Here is a 24,649-nt window from a genome sequence, read left to right on the forward strand (position 1 = left end):
TTCCCACTGTGGCAAGAGCTTCACCTGCAGCTCCTATCTGAGCCAGCACCGTCGTGTGCACACCAGTGAGAAGCCTTTCACCTGTGCTGACTGTGGCAAGAGCTTCAAACACAGCTCCACCCTCACCGTCCACCGCCGCATCCACACCGGAGAGAAGCTGTTCCCCTGTGCTGAGTGCGGCAAGAGCTTTACCAAGAGCACTAGACTCATCCGGCACCAACTCATCCACAGTGGTGACAAACAGTACAGCTGTTCCACCTGTGGGAAGAGGTTCAGCAGCAGCTCTACCCTCACCAAGCACTTTCGTGTGCACACTGGTGAGAAGCCTTTCAGCTGTGCTGACTGTGGCAAGAGCTTCACAAAGACCTCCAAGCTCACCCAGCACCGTCGTGTGCACACCAGTGAGAAGCCTTTCACCTGTGCTGACTGTGGCAAGAGCTTCAAACACAGCTCCTACCTCACCATCCACCGCCGCATCCACACCGGAGAGAAGCTGTTCCCCTGTGTTGAGTGCGGCAAGAGCTTCACCACGAGCACTTTATTCATCCAGCACCAACTCATCCACAGCGGTGAGAAACCCTACAGCTGTGCCCACTGTGGCAAGAGCTTCACCTGCAGCTCCTCTCTCACCCAGCACCGTCGTGTGCACACTGTGGAGAAGCCTTTCACCTGTGCTGACTGTGGCAAGAGCTTCACCTGCAGCTTCTATCTCACCCGGCACTGTCGTGTGCACACTGGTGAGAAGCCTTTCACCTGTGCTAACTGTGGCAAGAGTTTCAGCTGCAGCTCTCAATTCACCCGGCACCGTCGTGTGCACACTGGTGAGAAGCCTTTCAGCTGTCCTGACTGCGACAAGAGCTTCACCCGCAGCTGTCACCTCACCCAGCACCGTCCTGTGCACACTGGTGAGAAGCCTTTCACCTGTGCTGACTGTGGCAAGAGCTTCAGCAGCAGGTCTTATTTCACCCAGCACCGTCGTGTGCACACTGGTGAGAAGCCTTTCACCTGTGCTGACTGCAGCAAGAGCTTCAGCAGCAGCTCCTTTCTCTCCCAGCACCGTCGTGTTCACACTGGGGAGAAGCCTTACACCTGTGCTGACTGTGGCAAGAGCTTCAACTGTAGGTCCAACCTCACCCAGCACCGTCGTGTGCACACTGGAGAGAAGCCTTTCACCTGTGCTGACTGTGGCAAGAGCTTCACCCGCAGGTCTATTCTGAACAGACATCACTGCAGCCACACCAGTGAGCAGCCCACAGTGCGGGAGAGGCACAAATAGATCCACCCAGGGTCTTTTGGGTTAATGGTGACTGCTTGAAAGGACCTTTCCAGCAGATTGAACCAAAATCGCCTCTTGCACCTGCATTTGTCAGAGGCTGGGGACTGCAGCAGGATCAAACACCTCCTGCCATTTTGAACACCAATTAGTGCTGATGAGAACAATTACAGTGCTGAGTCAGCACAGCAATGGAGCTGTGTGCCCAGTTCAGGAAGGTCAAATTGAGGTTCCCAGAAGAGTCTTGAGAGTGTCTTGCTGGGTGCAATCTCAGGGACATCTCAGGGTTTTTTTGGGGGACTCAAGGGATGTTAGGTGTTTGGGGGTCTGGAGGTTTGTAGGATTGATTTTCAGAATCTTTGGAGGGCATAGAGGGGATCTCAGGGAGGTCTTTGGAAGCACTCGGAAAGCTTCTGTCACCTTTCCACTAAGGGGCTTTGCTGCTTTCCAGCAGGCCTGGGGCTTCCATAAGCCTTTTCCCTAGCTCAGTAGTGTTCTTGATGGATTCCTGCTGACCTGGGACTTCCCTCAGCCTTTCCACCCACCCAGAACTGGGAAGGGATTTTTTTTTTGAGTGTTGAGGAGTTTTCAGAAGCTTGAAGAGTGTAAAGAGTTAAATGATTGCAAGAAAGGATGCTGTGCAAGCTGGAGCTGGCTGAGGTGCTGCACAAATCCACAAGTTGTGTGCTCCAGATGCTGCCTTGGAAGTTGAAAGTGAGAGTGCAAATGTCATGGTCTTCACGTGGAGAGAGCCCTCCCCACAACTAACTGCCACAGGCAAAGTTTGGAGCTTTACAATGCGCATAGAAGCCCAGAAGGACACTTGGGCAAGGAAGTGGCAAGCAGCTAAGGAAGTGCAAGTGCATGTGGGACTGGGAACCTCTAAAGCTGTGAGAGCAACTTGGGTGTGTGGAGTTCCCCCACTGCAGGAAGCCTTTAGGACTGGTGAGGCAGTGCTGGATACCAGGTGGTTATGATCCCTTGCTTTAGAATTCCCTGCTTCTCCTCCTCTCCTAGGTTGCAGCTGCTGTTGTGCACACAAGGGCAGTTGCAGGGCTGTGTGTAGAGCCTCTGATTCTCTGCTGACCAACTACAAGCTGCAAAGTTGTTTTCCTATGTGAGCCAAGAAGAATATCTTGCAATGAGCCAGAGGTGCTGGCACCTTTGATTGGAGCATGCTATAGTTTATACACAGGGCTGGATTCTGCTGGTGCCATGAATGAATGGGAGAGGTAAGAAAGTCTATCAAAATGAGATACTTTGGGCAAGAGATATTTGTTTATGGAATTCTCCTCCTGTTAGCTACTTCTTGTGTGAAGGGCTTCTGGGCCTTGTGATGTTAAGGACACTCTAAGACTGTGTCATGCTGAGGATTCTGCAAGGCTGTAGTCAAGGACTTCTGAGAGGGCTCCTGAGATTCTCTCCCCTTCTGCACTTCTGCCATCTTGTTGTAGCCTCAGGGAGTTGGTATATTTGTCACAGCAGATGGACAGCAGAGGTGAACAGCCACAGGAATCCTTTTCAAATAGCTCTGTGCTAGCATGGGGCAAAAACGCTTCCTGCTGACATTTTGCAGTGTGGGTTTCTAGCCATGGCTCTCAGGATCTGGCTTGTCTGGACAAAGTGGGGAAGGAACTGCAGCAAAAAGGGGATGAGGTGGCTGAAGAAATGATCCTTGCTTGGCATGAGATTTCCACCTCCCTTCCTGCTCTTAAGCTTACTCCATCTCTCCTGTGTCTTTCAAAAGGGCACAGGAATTGAGGCTTTTCTCAGGAGAAGCAGGGTGTGACAAAACAACTGTTGCCAAGTGCCTGAAGCTTCCAGAAGATTTCCCTGTGTGAGGAAGATTGATGGGTTGAGGAGTGCTTAGCAGGCCAAATGGCAGCTAAAGCAGCCCAGGTGGCAGCTGCAAAGAATTGCAGGGCTTGGCTCCTCCTGCTGCCCTGCTTCTGTTTCCCTTTGCACAGCTCTGCTTGAAAGGAACTGGAGTCTGTTTTTCCAGGTGCCAGGAAGCTGGTGGCAAGGAGGCTGTGGAACCAAGAGCAGTATTAGTTCAAGGCATCACCTCTTGTCCTGTCACAACAGCCCCTGCTTAACATCTGTCCCCAGGTTTGTGATTGGCTTCTTTAAGCACTGCAAGGCCACCAGAAGGTCTCCCTGGAACCTTCTCTTCTCCAGGCTGAAATCTCTAAGCCTGGCCTCACAGCAGAGGCCTTCCAGCCCTCCCAGCATTGCTGTGGCCTTCTCAGGCCCTTGCTCCAACAGATCCATGTCCCTCCTGTGCTGAAGACTCCCGAGTTGAACCCAGCACTGCAGGTGGGATCTCAGCAAAGTGGATCAGAGAGGCAGAATCCCTTCCTCCATCTGCCTGGCTTCAGGCACTGAAGCTTCCAGAAGATTTCCCTCTGTGGGAACCAAGAGCAATATTGCTGCGATACAGACCTCCCTTCTAATGCTTGCAGACCTGTGCCTTTGTGAAGATGACGGACTGCAAACAGCACAAGAAGGTTGCTGTGTCACAGCCCAGCCCCCCCCCATCACACACCTCCTCTCTCCCCCTCGCTCACAGGTTTCACAGTTTGCAGGAGCAGGTTTGGAGTTTGAAGAGACTGAGTGCTGAATTTGTTTGCAAGTTCCCAAAGCTCTGCTACTGTTTTGTAGGGGCAGCCCCTGGTATGGAGAATGACTTTGGAGTTGGTTTTGGATTGTAGGAGATGTTAAAACTTTGCCTTTTCAATGCTGGGAAGAAATGATCCAATTGGATACTCTCTGAAAAATCCTAAGGGTCACATTGCAGTGGGAGGTAGGTGATATGCAAGGGAAGAACATAGGAATGGTAATAATAGCAATAGGAATAAGGAATATTAATAGCAATAGGTATAGGAAGAGTAGGAAGAATTAATGATGACTAATTATGATAAGTAGTTAAAGTATGTTAGGTTATAAGTAATGATGATAAAAGGCGATAAGTAGGAAGGAATTGTAATAACAGCTGAGAAGTAATAGGAAATAAGTAATAGAATAATCTGGGAGGGAATGGAATAATATAGGATCAAGTGATTGGAACTAATCAGAATAGATAATAACAATAGACACCAGCAATAGGAAGAAAAGTGATATTAATGACCACACAGGTGATAGCAACTGCTAAGAGTAAACTAGTGGTAATGGTGGTCATAAATAGTGCAAAAGTTTTGTGATTGGAGAAATTGCAATTAAAATAAGTTTGGAGTCATTTTAAGTAGAAGAAATTGTTTGTCAGTTCATAGGTCAATAGTTCTCTCCTAGTCTGAATGATTTAGGACTTTTTCTGTGTGCCAGCATTTCAAAACAGCTCTCTGGAATGGAAAGTCTTTTCTGCTGTCTTTTTAGAGATTAATTGAATTGTTTGATTTTAACATAGTCTTTTGGTTTGGCCTTGATTTCTGGTGTTAGCGTAAGCCAAGAGTTGAGAACAAGGATATTACAGAATGTTTATCATCATTTTTATATTGCTGATAGTGCAAGGATTCTGTTGAGATTTAGAGGGGAAAAGAAAAGAAGGGAAGAGATGTTATTGCAATCCACTGGCAAGAGTTCAAGGATTAAGTTTTCAGGGCTGCTCCTTGTAGCCCCTTACTTAGAAATCAAAAGAGGGGAATTTTCTGATCCATGCCACAGAGAGATTCAGCCTAGGAAGGGCCAGGAGATTTGTTAGCATAGGGAGGGGCTGTGAGGAGCTGGAGAGATCAGTTGTGCAACTGGTCCTGCCAAGATCTCAGCTGACACTGCAGGAATCACTGCAGAGATGAAACCCCACAGCTGAAGGAAGGCCAAGTGCAGTGCGGACAGAGCCCACGGAGCTGAAAGTCAACTGAGCTAAGGCTGCTGGCAGTGACTGCCCTGCTGAGCTGAGACTGATGGCATTGAAAGGACCCCAGAAGTCATCTGAATGTGGACTGAATCCCATGAATGGCCAATGAGTGTGTGACTGGGAAGGTGTTCACACAGGGGTGTGTTAACTCCCCAGAATATCAGAGATGATTTTAGTAATAATCTCAGATGGTTAAATCCCAAGAATTGGTTTAGTGACTTGAATTTAAGAGGGTGGATTTGTATAGCTGTAGGGATAGGAGTAACTTTGTTGCTTGTGTTTCTGATGAATCTGTTAGTTGGTGTCAGTTGGTATGAAACTGATAAAAGCAGAAGGCATGAGTCATGGCTGCCTGAATTGTCCAAGGTGTCCTAAAGCACAAAGAAAGGGGAGATGCTGCAGCCAAGGGCAGCTGCTGGGACGTCTGACGAGTGCAGGATCCTCCAGTCGGCAAATCAGTTCCCCTCCTGGATCAGCTTGAGAGTGCAGGGGGCAGCGGCGTGGAGCAGCATGGCTTTGCCCCTGGTTCAGGTCGGAAATGACCGAGTGTCCTGGGCACTCACAGGTGGTGCCAGCAGAGCATAGGCAGTGTTCTGAGTCCCATGGAGCTTCACCCACAGGGTGGTGGAGTGGCAGGCAGTGGCTCCTCTCTCCAACTACTCAGCACAGTCCTACTTTGCAAGCAGGTGCACAAGGGCTTTGGCTCTTAGGTCTGCAGCTTTTGCTGACACCAGACACTGTTAGAACTGCCACAAAGGTTCAGGCTACTTCTTCCCACGACTGGGTAAGCTTAGGAGTGGGGTTCAGTCCTGTTGGGATAGGTTTTGGCAATATTTGGGGCATAATTCTGAGCATAGGCTCCCTTCACGACACAGCCCTCCCAGCATTTCTGTGGCCTTCTCAGGCCCCTCCTGCAACAGCTCCATGTCTCTCCTGTGCTCAAGACTCCAGAGCTGAACCCAGCACTGCAGGAGAGGTCTCAGCAAATGGATCAGAGAGAGGCAGAATCCCCTCCTCCACCTGCTGCCCACACTACTGAGGATGCAGCCCAGGAGACATTTGGCTTCTGGGCTAGGAGTGTACATTGCTGGATCCTGTTGAGCTTCTCATGAACCACAGCCTTCAAATCCTTCTCCACAGGGCTGTTCTCCATCCCCTCACCCCCCAGAATGGATCTGTGCTTGGGATTGCCCCAAACTAAGTGCAAGACCTTCCTCTTGGCCTCCTTGAGGCTGTTGTATTTCATACAGGCTCAGCTGCCAAGCCTGCCCAGGTCCCTCTGGATGCCATCCCTTCCCTCCAGCATGTTGAAGGCACCACTCCTCTTCATGTCATCACAAACTTGCTGAGGGTGCCTCTATCCCACTGTCCCTGTCACCAGCTGAGATGTTCAACAGCCCCAGTCCCATCCCTGACCCCTGAGGGACACCTTTGGATCCTTCTTGTGCCATGCAATCCAAACAGCCCAGCTCTGCTCACTCTTTCCTCACTGGCCTTGTCTCTGCTGCCTGTGGTGTTAGGGCCAAAGGGGTCCAACACAAAGCCAGAACAAGTCCTGGCATGTGCAGGCATCATCCCCCTCTGCCCCTCCCTCCTGCAGGGCTTGGGGGAACACAGGCATCAGGAAGTCTGGTAACCAAGGGCTATGTCCTCCCTTTGTGGTAAACAGGCACTGCCCTGCCCATGCTTCACCTAGACCAGGCTCAGGTCTTGACCTTATATGGTTACGGCCTCTCTAAATCCCATTCTCTTGGTTGCCAATTGGCCAAATTGGTCCTGGGGCAAAGGATGAAAGCAAAGGCAAATTGTAAGCAATTTGCCCTGCCCAAGATGCAGGCAAAGAAGCCAGGAGCCTTGCCCTGCCTTGCAACTCAGAAGCTTTGGCGTGCCTCAGTTTCCCCGGAGAGACGCAAGGCCCTTGGCGTAAGCTGCACTGAAAGCACAGTCAGGCTCTTGGCTGTGTGGGGAAAGGCCAGGAGCAGCCAGAAGAGTCTTGCTGGGCAGAAGGGACAAGGCCTGGGGGAGCCAAGAGCCGCAGAGCCGTCCCCCTGCAGCGCTAAGTCACTTCCAGCCTCAGTGCCTGCTCCTCAAGGCCAGCCCTGGCCGCAGAGCGCCGAGAGGAACAGACTACAGCCCAAGAGCCTGGAACCCCGGCACGGCCTGGAACCCTGGGAAGCTTGGAGAGTCGCCTGCCGGCGTGCCACGGCCAGCCCGGCCCTGGGCACAGTGACACAACCCTGCCGGTGCCCGAGAGCGCCCCAGCAGCCGTTCCCGGCTGAGGGCCAGCAGCAGCAGCACTCCATGGGGGTGGAACTCCCCTTGCTCTGTGCAGCCTGGACTATAGTGCAGCCCCACAGAGAATTCCGCAGCAATAATATTGTGAGGAATTGGGGATCTCTAGAAAGCCTCTTGGGGAAAGGCTCTGCCTTAAGTGCTGCCCTTTTGGCAAGGGTCCTGTCGAGTCTGCCCCTAGGGGACAAGCAGCACAACCCCACCCCAGAGTCTCTTTCCCAGGGTTAGTTTGGCAGTCTGCTTAATCCTGTTTCAAGTGTTCCTATTGCCTAGCCACTGCACACAGCCATTATAAATCTACTAAAGCCCTACACCCACACCTATTAGTAAGATTTTGACAATTTTGCATACTAATAAAAAATATTTTTATTGTTATCATGTTTGCAGTATTAATATTTCATGATTCATATTCATGGGAATTTTAGGCTCGAGGTGAGGAGAAAGTTCTTCACGGAGAGAGTTGTTGGCCATTGGAATATGCTGCCCAGGGAGGGGGTGTAGTTACCATCCCTGGAGGTGTTCAGGAGGGGACTGGACGTGGCACTTAGTGTCATGGTTTAGTAGCATGAGGTCTCTGGGTGATAGGTTGGACCTGATGACCCTGAGGTCTTTTCCAACCTTATTGATTCTGTGATAACACCAACTCCCATCCTTTCTCACAGCGTTCCGAGGTACAACATCACTTAGCACCCACCTGGCTTCCACACAGACATGAAGGACATCTAAGCATTCCCTTAGGTTCCCACATGGGGAGATTCATCTCACGGATTCTGTCCTCCAGAGGAACCACTACAGGTGGAGCCCTGCTGCCTGAGACCACTGCCCTGTGCTGATGGGCAGTAGAGATTCACTTCTCTCTGCTTCACTTCCATGCAGTCTGTCACTTGTGCTTAGCATTAGTAGTAAATTGCTTCTACCTTAGAACTGCCTTTGGTTCTCCTTTCCCCTCTCCCCTGTCCATCCAAGAAGGACAGTGACAGAGTGGCTTTGGTGAGCATCTGGCCCCCAGACAGGGCCAAATTGCTCCATGGAGCAAGGAATGGAGAGGGGCCCTCAGACCCCCAGTTCTTGCCATGATGGGGAGGTCAGATATCTAATACCTGTGCTGAGTCCCCAGGTTCCTGTGCTGGGGGGGCAGAGCCATCCTGGTACTTAGGGAGCAGTCTCATCCCCCCTGTTCCTGAGCCTTGCAGCATTGGCAGGGTGGTTCCAGATCCAGGCCCTGTATTTCAGTCTCTCCTTGCTCACACTACAGAAGTGGCAGCGCTGACCCAGGAAGACCAAACCATCTCCTACCCTGTGAGGGATGGCTCAGCACTGCCCAGGACCATGCAGCAGAGCTGGGCCTTGCTGGGGCAGCTCCCAAGCCCACTGGAGCAGCCAACACCCAACAAAACCTGGAACCCAGAAGCAGCAACCAGAGCAGGAAGCCTCCTGTGCTGCAATCTGAACTTCAAGCCCCATGAGGAACTTTTGGGGTGAGAGCCTGGGCCTTGATGCTTCAGTAACTTAATCTTGCTTGTTCCTCTTCTGCAGCAGCTGCTGCTCCTTCTCCATCCCTTGACAAAACTTCTGTGTTCAAATTCCCCTTCTCTGGTTCCTGTCCAGCGAAGCACTCACAGCCTGATCTTGTTCTTGCCCAGTGAAGTATCTGTGGCTTTATCTTGTTCCTGCCTTGGAAGGCTTCTGTGGCCTTGTGAATGCTTAAAGAGTAAAGCACAGCATCTGTCCTGTTAGCTTAGGAGACTTCTATGGCCTCAGGGTTAACTACCTACATGAGTTCTGTCCATGGTCTCTTTCTTACTCACACTTGAGGATTCCAAACTACACAAATTTATTGACTCATTTAGAACATTTCAAATGCATGTTCCAGCCTGCACCAAGTCAGACTTCTCCAGGCTCAGTTCTTGTCCTCTGACAATGCACAAACCCCAAAGTACCTTGAAGCATTGCTTGGCCTCAGTGAGGGTTGTTAGTGACAAAGGCTCTGCAGGGCCTCCTTAGAGCAGCTCCCTGCAGGCCAGGAGTGCAGCAAGACAAAGGCAAAGTGCAGGGCAGCACAGCCTGGCTTGGCTTTAGGAAGCAGAAAGTTCAAGGGCTGAGCACAGCCCCTGGGCAGGCAGCTCCTGTCCCTCAGGTGTGGCTCAAGGCTCTTGCAAGTGCAGTGGGGGTGGGGTTTGTGATGCTGAGGCAAGGACAAGGGGATGGCAGCCCCCAGCCTTCCTGGGGCTGTGGAAAGAGGCAGTCAGGCCCTGCCAGTGCCTCAGGACAAGGTCTCCTCACAGGCCTTGCTGGCAGATGCTTCCCATAGCCAACCAGGCAAAGCCTTGGGTTCCCTTGATGCCTGCCAGCCTTGCCAGTGCCCTTTGCCATCTCCAGCACAGGTTGTCCTCTGCTGACTTACAGCTGCTTCTCTTTCCCTGCAGGCTGGAGACCCTCATCTCACTTCCCCACCTTGGCATTGCCATCCCTTCCCTGACGTCTGTCCACACTCCCACTCTGCTCCTTGGAACACAAAGGGGTGAGCTGATCCCAGCCTCCTGCTGGAGAACTTCTCACAGCACAGCACTAACATCTGAGAGAGCTTTCTTCCTCCTCATGGCCAGTCTCCCCCTGCCAAGCTGCACTGTGTGGCAGTGTTCCTCTCTCCTGCTGCTTCCTACCTCCAAGGAAAGCTCCACCCTCAGGGAAAGAACCCTTCAGGCAGGCACCCAACCCATCAGCCTCCTGTGGCCTTTCACCTGAGCAGACAGAAGTGGCCTCAGCAGGAGCTGCCAAGGCTGCTGGCCCTGCAGCTCCTCAGGTAGACACAAGCAAGCCCTGCAGCTGCTGCTGTGCCATCAGGTAGTGAGGCAGCAGAGACAGAGCAGCCAAAGCCTGAGCCCCTTCCTGCAGTGAGCCCAGGCCCTTTGGCAGAGGGCATCTGCCAGTCCCTGTGCCAGCCAGGTGCCTTCTGCTGGCCTGGCAGAGATGCTGCCAGATGGCAGCTGCAAAGCAAATCTGCCAGCCAGGAGCCCAGGGCTGCCCTCTCAGCTCCTGCAGACACAACTGACCTCACAGTCCCCTGCCAGCTGTGTTCCTGCTCTTGGCCAATGGCCTCCCAAGGCAGAAGTGACCTCACAGCCCCTTCACACTCCTTGGCTTCCTACTGACTGGAGAGCTCCTGAGACACAACTGACCACATGATCCAACAGTCAACCATCAGCCTCCTTGTGGCCAGAGCCTCAGCAGATGAAAGTTTCATCAACTGCATCTGGCAGATTTCCTCCCAAGGGGCTGAGTGGAGAAACCTTCCTCAGAGTTGCTGCTGGCTGTGTCCTGGTGCTCTGTGGAAGAGGCTCCTGCACATCATCTTGTGCAATGAGGCTGCTCAGGGCAGGGTGAAGCAGCTGAGGTCCCTCAAGGCCTTTGCCCAGTTTGGCCTCATCCCCAAGGGAGCTGCAGAGGCCCTGGCTCAGAAGGTGCAGGGAGCTGATGAAGACATTGCAGAGTGCTGGCCCAAGGGCTTGCCCTGAGGGATTGTGGCAGTTTAGGCTGGGTGCCCCCTGCCACTGCTGCATGAGATACGTCTCTGGTGTCCCAGGTGCCCACCCAATAGGGGTGGACACAGGAAACGGCGTATTTCTACTCATAAATCCTGCGCCCTATAAAGCCATCTGCAAAGTTATATTCTTTCTCTTTCTTCCCTCTCTGCCCCCGTGGGAGATGTCCTCTCTTATCGGGTAATGGTGGGGGGTATCTCAGGCCTCTTGGGCCTGTCTAGGCCTAATGCCAGGAGGAGAATGGAGGGGGGGCAGTCTCGGACCTGGCCAGCCTGAGACTTGCCTAGCAGTGGGAGAGGGGGAAGAAAGAGCCCTGGGAGTTTTGGGCAGACCCTCAGGTGGTAGGAGGGAAGGATTGGAAGCCTCTGGGAATTGTGTAAGGGACTCTGTATGCTTTAGGATGTTCTTTGCCATTATGCTTTGTAGTGTTTTTGTAGCTTCACCAATTGCTTTTCCATTTAAACTCTCCATCACTCTCCAATCCGTTTGTGTGTGTCATTCTTTTGGCCCTTTCGGGGCAAGAGATGATCTGTCTGGCCCCAAACCAGGACAGGGATTCCCAGGAGGACTCTACCCTGGTGAGATTTGGCCTTGATCCACCACCCACCTTCCCACCCAACACCTCATGCATTCCTTCAGTCCTGCTGTCACCAGTCTGGCTCTACAGAGACCATGGGCAAAGGCCTGGCTAAGGTCCAGGAACTCACCATCCCCTTCTTGCCCCTACCCAGACAGGTTTGATGATCTCTCTCTTGTCCTGCAAGGGCCTGCAGATGGCTGCAGGAGTGTCTGACCTATCACTTCTGACCCAGCACCACCACTGTGCTGAGGGTGAGCAGCCTGGAGTTTGCCCCAGCCTCCTTCTTAGCCTTCCTGAAGATGCCTTTTCCAAGGAGCAAGAACCTCTCTGATGGCTCTGTGCACATCCCAGGGCACAGCCCAGAAAGGGTGATGTGAGCAGACAGCAACACTGCAAGGAGCCTGTGCAGGACACCTGAGATGAATCTGCCTGGGCCAGGGAGGTTTCTTCTGCAGTCACACACACAAATGTCAGAGCCCTGCCAGGTGTCCACACCTGAGCTGGCCTCATGAACTCCTTCTGCACCTCAGCATGTTCAGAGTCTTTCCCCATCCCTCACACAGGCTCTGCACTGCAGCAGGCAGAGTGTTCCTGGCCTCCTGCTGCCCCTACCAGAGGCTGGGAGGCTCCTGACACCTCCAGTGCCTTGGTACCCCCCGCAGCAGCTGATGGTGTTTGTGGTCACTCAGGTTCCTCTCACCCCACACCCCATGTCCATGCTTGCATCTCAGCTGTGCAATGCAAGCAGGCACTGCTGACCTCCTGATCCTGTGAGCTGCAACTGGGGGACAAAGAAACTTTCCCAGCTGGGGAGAGAGCTCAGTGCTGGAAATGGTGGTGGTGAGAGGCTAGTCCAGGATGAGTGCCCTGGGACAGCTTGCCCAGGGTGTGCAGGCAACACAGACACAGATCAGAGCCTGCTCTGCTGCTCCTTCAGCTCTCTTGCAGGATTTCTGTCTGTGTCAGGACACTGCTGTGTGCCCCAGCCCTGCACACTCACACTTTAGCTCTTCCCTGCTGTTTGCATCCCTGGGACAATTTCTTTGACCTGCTGTTGAGAGAATCTTTGGATGAAGACCTAAGCCTTCAGACTGTGCCCTGAGCAGATCATCTCTTTGTGGAAGTGCTCTTGGGGGCCAGCTCAGCCACAGCAGTTCCCATGGCCTGTCCCTGCCTGTGGGCACAGGACTGGCATGCAGCAGAACCATGACCAAGCTGCCACAGCACTCAGGCCTTGCACTGACACAGGAGAGTGTGGAAGTGGAAGTGGAAAGGGAAAAGCCCTGGAAGAGCAGGTGCTGGTGCACCCTGGCAATGCTGCTGTGCTGGGACTCTTTGTCCCTCCACCTCTGCACACAGAACCTGTCCCTGAAGCTCCAGAGAAGGCTTGGAGGAAGGTTCTCAGGAAGCAAAACAGTTACTGAAAGGCTCTTTATTTGGTTTAACTAAGGAAGGAGCACAGGTCCTGGGACACAAACTTTTGGTCAAAAAAGCAAAGCAGAGAGTGAATTAGCACAGGGATGTCAACATTAGAAACAGGAAAAACCACCACCACCAAGTAAAGAAGCCAGGCTGGGCCTGCACTGAGTGACATCAGAACTGCTCTGCAGGAGAAGACAAAGAGTTTTATTGCTTCTGAAGGCATCCAGTGATCAGTTTGCTCAGGGCAGTCTTCAGCTCCTGGTTCCTCAGGCTGTAGATGAGAGGGTTCATGGCTGGAGGCACCACTGAGTACAGAACTGCCACCAAGAGATCCAGGAATGGAGAGGAGATGGAAGGAGGCTTCAAGTAGGCAAAGATGGCAGTGATGATAAAGAGGGAGACCACAGCCAGGTGAGGCAGGCAGGTGGCAAAGGCTTTGTGATGTCCCTGCTGAGAGGGGATCCTCAGCACTGCCCTGAAGATCTGCACATAGGACACCACAAGGAACACAAAACAGACAAAAGTGAAAAGGGCACTGAGCACCAGAAGCCAAAGTTCCCTGAGGTAGGATGTGGAGCAGGAGAGCTTGAGGATCTGGGGGATTTCACAGAAGAACTGGTCTACAGCATTGCCCTGGCAGAGGGGCAGGGAAAATGTATTAGCTGTGTGCAGCAGAGATAGGCCCAGGCAGCTACTGCCAGGTGGACACAAACTCTGCTGCCCAGGAGGGTCTCATAGTGCAGGGGTCTGCAGATGGCAACATAGTGATCGTAGGACATGGTGGTGAGGAGAAAATACTCTGCTGTAATGAAAAAGAGAAAAAAAAAAAGACTTGGGAAGCACATCCTGCATAGATGTCCCTGGTGTCCCTCAGGGAATTTGCCATGGACTTGGGAACAGTGGTGGAGATGGCACCCAGGTCAAGGATGGAGAGGTTGAGGAGGAAGAAGTCCATGGAGGTGTGGAGGTGGTGGTCAGAGGCTATAGTGGTGATGATGAGGCCATTGCCCAGCAGGGCAGCCAGATGGCCAGGAAGAGCCAGAAGTGCAGCAGCTGAAGCTGCCTTGTGCCTGGGAATGGCAGCAGGAGGAAGTGGGGGATGGAGCTGCTGTTGGCCATTGCCTGCCTCTGGCCATAGGGCACTGTCAGAAGAGAAGGCGGCAGTGACAAGTCAGAGGAGACTTCTCTCAGCACAACCAAAACCACTCCCCACAGCCCCTCCCCTGTCACACAGACACTGCTGCTTCTTCTCAGGGACCTTCCTTCAGCTCCAAGGCTGGAGCACTGCTTGCTCCTGGCTTAGGGGAAAAGGTGAGAGGGAGGGGAGCTTCCCATGGACTATTGATAAGTCTCCCTGCTCTGCACTTCAGCTGGAGGGTGACCATGCTCCCATGTCACCCTGAGAAGCCACCAGGCACTGCTGAGAGCCACCACAGACCACTCTGTGCCTTGGGGTCTCAGCACCCCACTTCTAGTCCAGAAGACACTTGGCTCAGTGTCCCCTGGAAGGCAGCACAGCCTGGATGGACACCTCCAGGACATGGCCAAGGCTCCTGAGCATGGCAGCTCCTGAGGAGAGAGTCAGCTCATTCCCCAGCCTCACAGCCTGCACTGCCCAGAGCTTCACAGGCTGGAGCACAGCTGGGACACCTCATTGCTCTGGCTCCACATGCACAGAAGGTCTCACAGAGTCTGTGCCTGACTCTGCAGCTGAAGCTTCCATGCCCAGAGCGGCACCAGCCACACCAAGAGCACCTGAGACAGACAAGGAGAGGGACAGACAGACACTCAGGAAAGCCCTCAGGTGAGGAGTGTAGGCACTTGGTGAGGTTCCCAGTAAAGCTGGGATGATGCTTTAAGAGTCTCAGCCCCTGCTCTAAGGGCACTGCTGAGTTTTCCTCCTCACCAGCCAGGCCAGAGACAGTGGAAGCAAAGATTCAGACAAGCAGAGACTGGTCAGGAGCCCCTGCCCTGAACATAGTCATTGAAAGTGCCCCTGGAAATGATCTGGGCATGAGCTGGAGCTGTGAGCAGCCCTTACCCACACAGCAGAAGGACCCTGCCCTGCTGTTGCAGTGAGGGAAGACTTGGACAACAATCAATATGATTAATAAGCAAGCATCAACTTTATTGAACATCAAGGTGTTTATATAGGATAGCTAAGATACAATGACAATCTTTAAGCAGAACCATGACAGTTTATTGGACAAAGACTGAAAGCCAAGCCCTCCCACCTGTGACTAAGTATCGTGTCGGCAGTTCAGGGACACACTGTCCTTGCCCTTGATTGGCTTAGGCCAGCTGTGTTCTGTTCCTTGCCGACTCTTGTTCACCCAGCAACATGACCTTTATTAACCAGCCAACCCTCCACAATTCCCCCATTTTCTTTAACCAACAAGGCTTGATTGGTCACCTTCTTTACTTGGCCAATAATACAAATATAAGCAACACGTACAATTATAAGTATCAACAAAATTATTCCTAACAACTGTAAACCTTCTTTAATTAAAGACATCAACCAACTGGGTAATGCACCAAACCAGGAATGTAACCAACTATCAAATGGATTTTTGTCAATCTTATTGGGGTGCTCCTTAAGCCACCTTAATTTAGCATGTATAGACTCACTATTGTCTGACAAATTAAAACAACACATTCCCTCAACATCTTCACAACCATGACCTTGTGCCAACAACAAAAATCTATAGCAGCTCTATTTTGAAGCAAAGCATAACTTTAAAATATATTGACTTTCACTCTCTGTAACAAGATGAATAATAATTACTTATATTTTATTATACTTACTTATTACTTAACATACCTTATACTAAATACTTAAGTACTCATTTATTATCCCTACCATAAAACCTTAACTACAACAAATATTAAAAGAAACACCACAGCATCCACCAGTGGGGAGATAGAACAATAAAATGATTACCGATTGCATACTCACACAAAAGTCCTGGTTCCCTGTTTGGTTAGCCCATGCTCTACCGACTGAGCTAGCCGGGCTTATCAGTTTTAACAACAAGATCAAGACCAATACTGTATTCAAATTGCAACGACCACGGCTCTTCCTTTCAGTCATTGCCATCTTCTTCAGAAGAAGGCTTGGTCCTCAGGTTGACTGCTAAGGCTTGAAGTTAGGCCTGGGGCTGGACGAACCCAACGGCTAGGAACCCACAAAGAATGGTGGAAACAATGTTTGTACCATTATTTGGATAATCCCTTGAAAATCCACATCAATTAGTCCTGTTAACACAGTAAGACCTGACATACTAGCAGATGAACGTCCAATTAGAAGTGCTCCCACGGGGGTTCCATCAATCATAATAGGGCCCTTAATGTCCATTAATATCCGTTGAGGGCGATTATCCAAAAGTACACATTCTACTGCGGTTGCCAAGTCCATGCCGAGGCTTCTGCTTGTTGCAGGCCGGAGTTCGGCACCTGAGCCGAAAATGCCGATGGGTTGGGAGCAGCCATTTGTGTCGCCGCGTGGCGGCTCTTCACGCTCGACTTCCCGTTTCCTGACTGCACTTGACCCCGTTGGCAAGCAGAGTCACTGTGGGTGTCTGACTTACACTGACGACACCACACGGCTCCAGCACGGCACTCGTGACGGATGTGTCCAGGCGTCCCACAGCGCAAAACATCTTGGTCGTGAGGTAGCACAGCTAGGGAGTGACGAGCAACTGACAGGCGGTTAGAGTGGAGCGAGGGCAGCTAGTACTTGACCCTGCATAGACTGTGTCTGCTCCCTCATGCTAGCTCCCAGCTCCCTTACCGCTTCTACTAACATAGCTTGCGGCCCTGTAGGCACATGGGACATACGTTCCAAGGCCTCTGCAATTGTCTACATTTATCCCAAAAAGTGGGTCTCCAGGCTGTAGTACTCTTGGTGTCTGCCGGGAGTAGAATATTGCTGCCCCACAGATAATTTAGCATTTGCCGGGTGGGCTCTCCATGGATGCCACACTCATTAACTGTGGAATGCAACTGAGCAAGCCGCTTCCAATCAAGTGTTATTATAGCAGCTTGCAGTCCCCCCCCAGGATTTGGAGTGAACACGACCGGGAAAGCAGTTTCCTTAATAGCTCCCACTGCCTCCCTGTCTCCTGCCGACAACGCTTCCCCAGCCAAGGTTTGCCAGAAGTGGTGTCTTTCACGGGCCACCCGTACTGCCTCCGGCGTTGCTAACGGGGATGAACGCCCTCCAGGAGCCATATCCCTGGCAAACTCTTCTCCCTTCGGAGGTGGAGGAAACTCCTCCCTTAGAGGTGGCGGGGGCTCCTCACTTGGAGGAGCAGAAGGGATAGTGCGCCCGGCGGGGGGCTGACAACCTGCTCCTATACATGTGGTCTGAGAGGCCGTTGTGGCGGGTAAGGTTTCTGGTGGTAAATACAAATTACGGACCGTGGGGGCTATCGGACAATCGTTTCCTCCTGCACTAGAAGATGGGATCACAGGTGGGGCACCTAGTTGTGATTTTGTGGCAAGGGCCGCTTTCTGCTCTGCTGCATATTGTTTTAAGCAATTAATCACAGCCCGCCAAGGTTTTGCCAATTTTTTAGCTGTCTTATCCTCATCTAAAACAGCTTCCCAGTTCTGATCCCCTAGTTTGCTAAATCCTTAGCTAAATCAATTCCCTGAACGCGTCGCTTTTCTAAAAAGCACTTAAACAAGTTATACGCCGCTTCCCTCTCGATTTTACTCAGGTGGGAGGAGGGAAGGATTGGAAGCCTCTGGGAATTGTGTAAGGGACTGTGTATGCTTTAGGATATTCTTTGCCACTATGCTTTGTAGTTTTCTGTAGTTTCACCAATTGCTTTTCCATTTAAACTTTCCATCACTCTCCAATCTGTTTGTGTGTGTCATTCTTTTGTCCCTTTCGGGGCAAGAGATGATCTGTCTGGCCCCAAACCAGGACAGATTTTTTGGTAGCAGAGGATGGTTGCTGCAGGAACTCTGCAAATTGGATTGGAGAAGTGTAGAGGTGGAAAAGTTGAAATGGATATCTGGGCGTTGTTAGTTTTGTGTGGCTGGGCTCAAGGCTTTGTGCTGGGGTGACCGTGTGGGCGTTTTATGGGTTCCGAGGGGACACCCTGGTGCGTAGCCGTGGCGTAGAATCCTGTCTGCTGTTCTAAGGTGGCAATGGCAACTCTATAGCTACAGGCACTGCGGAAAGCTTAAGAATGCGGTGCCTGTCCCTTTCCCTTTTCTTCCCCGCGGCGCCAGCGGCGAGCAGAGTGGCGCAGAGCCAAGGAAGGGGGAGGGACAGTCGGAAGCAGACCAGGGTCGGCTTGTCCCGCGGTGGTGGCGGCTAGCTGCAGCGGGAGGTGAGCGGTGGCTCCCGTAATCAAGAAGGCGGCCAGCGGTGGACTCATTTCCAAAGCTGCTTCCGAGGCCCAGGGAGCGAGTATGGCTTTGGCTGGAAAAGCCACTGTTGTGGCCCAAGGGGTGGCGGTGGTTTTGATCTGTACCGCGGCTGCAGAGGCGACAGTGGCTCTGTCATTCCGTATATCAGGCAACGGCCGCTGTTATCTCTCCCCTGATTTTCGGAGGCGTTCTGAAAATGGTGCCGAGCACCTGGCTCCGCCTCTCTTCTCGGCAGGTTGCCGTGTAGCCACTCCCTCTCCAGGGGGAGGGCTGTGTAGCCGGATGACTCCATGACTCAGAACGCTTATCGCTCAGGGGGAGCGGCGTGTCTGTGCGTGGTGTGCATTCATGCTTTGGGATGTTCTTGGCACCATGCTTTGTAGTTTTCTGTAGCTTCACCAACTGCTTTTCAATTTAAACTTTCCATCACTCTCCAATCCGTTTGTGTGAGAGTCATTCTTCTGTCCCTCTTGATGCCTCTTGGCCTCAAACCACCACAAACACTCAAAAAAATCTCTTCCCACTTCTGGGTGGGTGGAAAGGCTGAGGGAAGCCCCAGATCAGCAGGAATCCATCAGGAACACTGCTGAGATACGGAGAAGGCTTGTGGAAGGGCCAGGCCTGCTGGAAAACAGCAGAGCCCTTTAGTGGAAAGCTGACAGAACCTTTTAGAGTGCTCCAGAACACCTCCCTGAGATCCCCGCTATGGCCTCCAAAGATTCTGAAAATCAATCCTAGAAACCTCCAGACCCCCAAACACCTAACACTCCTTGAGTCCCCCCCAAAAAACCCCTCTGAGATGTCCCTGAGACTGCTCCCACCAAGACACTCTCAAGGCTCTTCTAAGAACCCTACTTTGACCTCCCTGAACTGGGCACACAGCTCCAGTCCCATTCCTGTGCCAACTCAGCACAGTAATTCTTTTCATCAGTGCTAATTGGTGTTCAAAAGGGCAGAAGGTGTTGGATCCTGCTGCAGTCCCCAGCCTCGACAGATGCAGGCGAAAAAGAGATGACTTTGGTTCAATCTACTGGAAAGACCCTTTCAGGGGTCACCATTAACCCAAGAGACCCTGGCTGGATCTATTTGTGCCTCCTCTGTGCTGTGGGCTGCTCACTGTTGTGGCAGCGGCGATGCTTGGTGTGATTGGACCTGCTGCTGAAGCTCTTGCCGCAGTCAGCACAGGTGAAAGGCTTCTCACCAGTGTGCACACGACGATGCTTGGTGAGATTAGAGCTGCTACTGAAGCTCTTGCCACAGTCAGCACAGGTGAAAGGCTTCTCCCCAGTGTGCACATGACGATGCTGGGTGAGGTTGATCCTCTGTGTGAAGCTCTTGCCGCAGTCAGCACAGGTGAAAGGCTTCTCACCAGTGTGCACACGACGATGCTGGGTGAGATTAGAGCTGCAAGTGAAGCTCTTGCCACAGTCAGCACAGGTAAAAGGCTTCTCCCCAGTGTGTACACGAAAGTGCTGGGTGAGGTTGATCCTCTGTGTGAAGCTCTTGCCGCAGTCAGCACAAGTGAAAGGCTTCTCACCAGTGTGCACACGACGGTGCTGGGTGACGTAAGAGCTCCGTGTGAAGCTCTTGCCGCAGTGGGCACAGCCGTAGGGTTTGTCACCGCTGTGGATGAGTTGGTGCCGAATGAATCTGGTGCTCGTGGTGAAGCTCTTGCCGCACTCAGCACAGGGGAACAGCTTCTCTCCGGTGTGGATGCGGCGGTGGATGGTGAGGGTGGAGTTGTGTTTGAAGCTCTTGCTGCAATCCCTGCAGGTGAACGACTTCTCACTGCTGTGGGTGAGGTAGTGCCGCATGAGATCATTGTTCCTGCTGAACCTCTTGCCACAGTCACCACAGATGAAAGGCTGGGGGCCAGGGTGAGGGCACTGATGATTCATCAGCTCGGAGCCAACTGTGCCTTCATTCTGGTCACCTTCATCCTCAACTTCCTCCTCCTCCTCCTCCTCATTGAAATCATCATCATAGTCATCATTCTCCTCTCTATACTCCATCTTCTCATCCTCTTCCTTTGGGCTACAATTCTGCTCCTTCATCTTCTTCTCAGGGTAGTTCTCCTCCCAGCTATTCTCTGGATCCTTCTGTAAGGCAATGCTGGTGGGGGAAGAGGTCAGAGTTGTGGCCTAGGGAAGATGGAAGCACCTGAGCCCAGGACCTCAAACCTTCACCTGCCTCAGTCATTACAGGCCCTGACTCCAAAACCTCCCAACACACAATACTCAGCTGGGGCAAGGAAAGGAGAGGGACCCTCAAAACCCCAGTTCCTTCCATGGTGAAACGTCAGACATCCAATACCTGTGCTGAGACCCCAGGTTCCTGTGAGCAGTGCCCTGAGGCACTTTGGGACTTACAAGAGAACTCTTCCCACTGTGCTCCAGACTGACAGCACTAGCAGGGTGGTTCCTGTCTCAGACCCTCTCCTTTCATCTCTCCTGGATCTGACAATGGAGACCAAACCACTTGCAATGTTCTCCCACCAACACTCAACATCCCAAACCCAAACATCACCTCCTGCCACAAAACTGACCCCCACATTCCTGGGGAGCTCCCAGACTCCCACCACAGCTGATCTCTTTCAGAGGCCTGCGATTGGGGAAATGTGGTGGGTAGGAGGGGCTGGAGGAGGTTGGGAGGTGCCCCAGGCATCAGCCATGGGCTGGGGTCCTGCTCGTGCCCCACTCTGCCTTCTTTCCCTGCTGGGCTGCTCCAACAGGCAGATCTGCAAACTCTGCTCTTCCCCAGCACACAGCAGCAGGGCTGATGGACAGAGAAGAACACAGCCCCTACCACAGATAAGCAAAGGGCACAGAGGAGAGAAATGACCTGCAAGGGATGGCTCAGCATTGCCCAGGACAAGGCAGCAGAGCTGAGTCTTGCTAGGGGCAGCTCCCAAGCCCAGGAGCAGAGGCAAAGTACACAGCCAGGGCTGCTGAAGATGGGAGGTCTGAACAAATGCAGACTCAGCCCCTAGCCCAGCACACAACCCCCAGCACACAGCTGCAGCCCAGCACCACAAGACAGCTGCCTCCACACAGCCTCTCCCAGCCCTTGACTGCACCTTCCTCCCACTGCCTGACCAGGCCTCTGCTGCCTGCAGATGCATTTGCCAGGAGATCTTGCTCTGGACCCTGGCCCTGGCCCTGGCCCTGCCCCCACCACACCCACTCTGTGCTCACCTCTGCCCTGCACAAACCTCTGTACTGCCCACTCCCCAAGAGAAAATCAGAGCAGCCCTGAGCACACAGACAAAGGGAGATTCATGCTCTCTGGAGATGCAGCAAAGGGGGGAGGGACTTGGTCAGCTTCTTGCTAAACCTCTTCAGCCCTCACTGTGCTGCTGGAGGAGTCTCTGTCTCCTGGACAAACCTGACACCTCCAGCACCATTCACACACAGGCAGCCCAAAGAGACTCAGTGCAAAGCTTTTGGCTTCCTTCTCTCCCTGCCCCTGTCTCTCAGCTTTCTCTTTCCACTTCTCCTGCAGCTGCCACTCCACATCCCCAAGACAAAATGAGGCTTGCTGGGAGGGCACAGTGCCCTGGGGCTGTTGCTCATCACCCTGCTGACACATGTGTGGCAGTTTGGGCTGGGTGCCCCCTGCCACTGCTGCATGAGATACACCTCAGGTGTCCCAGGTACCCGCCCAATAGGGGTGGACACAGGAAACGGCGTACCCATAAATCCTGCACCCTATAAAGCCATCTACAGAGTCATCCTCTTCCACTTTCTTTCCTCTCTGCTCCCATGGGAGATGTCCTCTCTTATCGGGTAATGCCGGGGGGTATCTCAGGCCTCTTAGGCCTGACTAGGCCTAATGCCAGGAGAATGGAAGGGGGGGGGCAGTCTCAGACCTGGCCAGCCTGAGACTTGCCTAGCACTGGGAGGGGGGGGGAAGGAAGAGCCCTGAGGGATTGGGTAGACCCTCAGGTGGGAGGAGGGAAGGATTGGGAAACCTCTGGGTACTGTGTGGGGGACTCTGTATGCTTTAGGATGTTCTTTTCCACTATGCTTTGTAGTTGTAGTTTTTCTGTATTTTCACCAATCGCTTTTCTACTTAAACTTTCCATCACTCTCCAATCCGTTTGTGTGAGTCTCATTCTTTTGTCCCTTTCAGGGCAAGAGGTGTTCTGGCTGGCCTCAAACCAGCACAACATGTAGAGCTGCAGCAGAATTCACTCCATTCAGCTCCTCAAATCCTGCCACATTCTGCCATTGCCTGCACACACATTTGCCACCTGGGCCCTGCATCCTGCCCCCTTTTTGGGGGGACAAGGCCTAATTCCTGCCTGACCAATCCCAGGCCCTTCCCCCATTCCCAGACCATCCATGGACATCCTGTCTTTGCTGTCCCATGGCCCTGTGGCCCTCTCCTCCACTGCCACTGCAGCTGCAAGGCTGGAGTGCAAATGTTGTGGCTGAGGAAGCATCTAAGGAACTGGGCTGGAACCAGGAGCACAGGAATGGAAGGGGCCTGAGACTAAAGGCTGGCATGAGCTGGAGGGCTGAAAGAACAGCAACAAGCCAAGGGGGGGGGTTAGAGATGGGGGGTGGGGAGTGACCCTGCAGCCACCTCATGCAGCAACTGATGAAGGGGGATAGAGAGGGAGTGAGACCTCAGGTGACTCCTGCCCTGGGCTATGGCTGGGGGTGTGGCTAGGACCTCTGAGTGCCTGCTTGGGCTGTGCTGGATGGCAGGAGGTGGCAGGGGACTGTCCTGAGCCAGGCAGCATTTGGGCCTTTCAGCTTCTGGGCTCAGCTGCTGCCAGCACCATTGCAGGTAGGAGCCAGGCAGAGCCACACAGCTGCTCAACTAACCCCTCCCACCCCTGCAGCCTTCACTCTCCATCTCTCCAGCCATTGCTCCAGCTGCACTCACTTGGCTGCCCTCTGAGAGTGCCCAGGTCTGATCTACACACCCAGCTTGGCCCAACACAAGTCCCTGGATGAGAGCATGGAAGACAATACCCTGGAGAACAAGTTGGAGGAGTTGAAGAGGAGAAGCTGGAGAAGTGGCCCAGGTGAACCTCAGGAGGTTCAACAACAGCAAGTGCAGAGTCCTGCACCTGGCCTGGAAGAAGCCTCACAATCAGTACAGGCTGGGGAAGGAGGTGAGAGAAAGCAGCTCTGCAGAAAAGGCCTTGGGGGTGCTGGTGGAGGAGAAGCTGGCCAGGGGCAGGCAGTGTCAGCTTGCAGCACACAAGGCCAAGGGCAGCCTGGGCTGCACCAAAAGCAGTGTGGGCAGCAGAGCCAGACAGCTGAATCTGCCACTTTCCTCTGCTCTAGGGACACCTCACCTGCAGTACTGCAGCCAGCTCTGGAGCCCTCAACACAGGAAGGACATGGACCTGATGGAGAGGGTCCAGAGGAGGCCATGAAAAGGATCAGGGGCTTGGAGCAGCTCTGCTATGAGGCCAGGCTGAGGGAGCTGGGGGTGATCAGCCTGCAGAAGAGAAGACTCTGGGGACACCTAACAGCAGCCTGCCAGTACCTGAAGGGGCTACAAGAAGGCTGCAGAGGGACTGTTTGCAAAGCCTGCAGGGACAGGACCAGGGCCAATGGCTCCAAACTAGAGCAGAGCAGATCTGGATTGGATGTGAGGAACAAGTTCTGCACCATGAGGCTGCTGGAACACTGCAACAGCTTGCCCAGGGAGGGCAGTTCCCACGCTCAGAACCTTTCCCCAAGCTCACACCCTGCTCCCAAGCACAAAACCAGCTACAAGCTCAAGAAACAGCAAATAACCTCAGAACCACTTCCCAAGCTCAGACCTAGCACCCAAGCTCTAGAACCACCTCCCAAGCTTGGAGGCAGCTCCCAAGCTCAGACCCAGTATCACAACTTTGCTTCTTTCAAGTTTCATTCATTGGAGTTGTGCTAAGAGCCCAAATTCAAGATTCAGAGAATGCTTAGGGCTGGAAGGGACCCCAAAGATCAGCCAGCTCCAACCCCCCTGCCATGGCCAGGGACACCTGCCACCACACCAGGCTGCTCAAGCCCTCATCCAACCTGGCCCTCAACACCTCCAGGGAGGGGGCAGCCAGCACCTCCCTGCACAACCTGCTCCAGTCTCTCACCACCCCTACTCCCAACAGTTTCCTCCCAAGCTCCACTCCAAATCTGCCCTCCTCAAGCTTCAATCCATTCCCCCTCAGCCCATCACTCCCACACCCTGACAGAAGTCCCTCCACAGCTCTCCTGCAGCCCCCAGAAGGTACCACAAGGATGACCCAACATCTCCCCACAGCCTTCTCTTCTTCAGCCTCAACAGCCACAACTCCTCCAGCCCAA

General features: G+C 52.9%; 1 protein-coding gene across 1 annotated transcript in view; it reads left to right on the top strand.

The window, feature by feature from the left end:
• Positions 1–7: 7 nt before the first annotated feature.
• LOC128980438 (zinc finger protein 850-like) overlaps positions 8–24,649 on the top strand; it is a gene marked incomplete at its 5' end in the record, with an annotated part of 37,689 nt that continues 13,047 nt past the window's right edge. Inside the window, 2 exons of the mRNA XM_054398913.1 lie at positions 8–1,241; positions 14,266–14,273. Coding sequence (XP_054254888.1) covers positions 8–1,241; positions 14,266–14,273 — 1,242 coding nt within the window. The remainder of the gene's footprint in view (positions 1,242–14,265; positions 14,274–24,649) is intronic.

The sequence above is a fragment of the Indicator indicator genome, unplaced genomic scaffold (genome assembly GCF_027791375.1).
Source record: "Indicator indicator isolate 239-I01 unplaced genomic scaffold, UM_Iind_1.1 iindUn_scaffold_186, whole genome shotgun sequence".
Lineage (NCBI taxonomy): Eukaryota > Metazoa > Chordata > Aves > Piciformes > Indicatoridae > Indicator > Indicator indicator.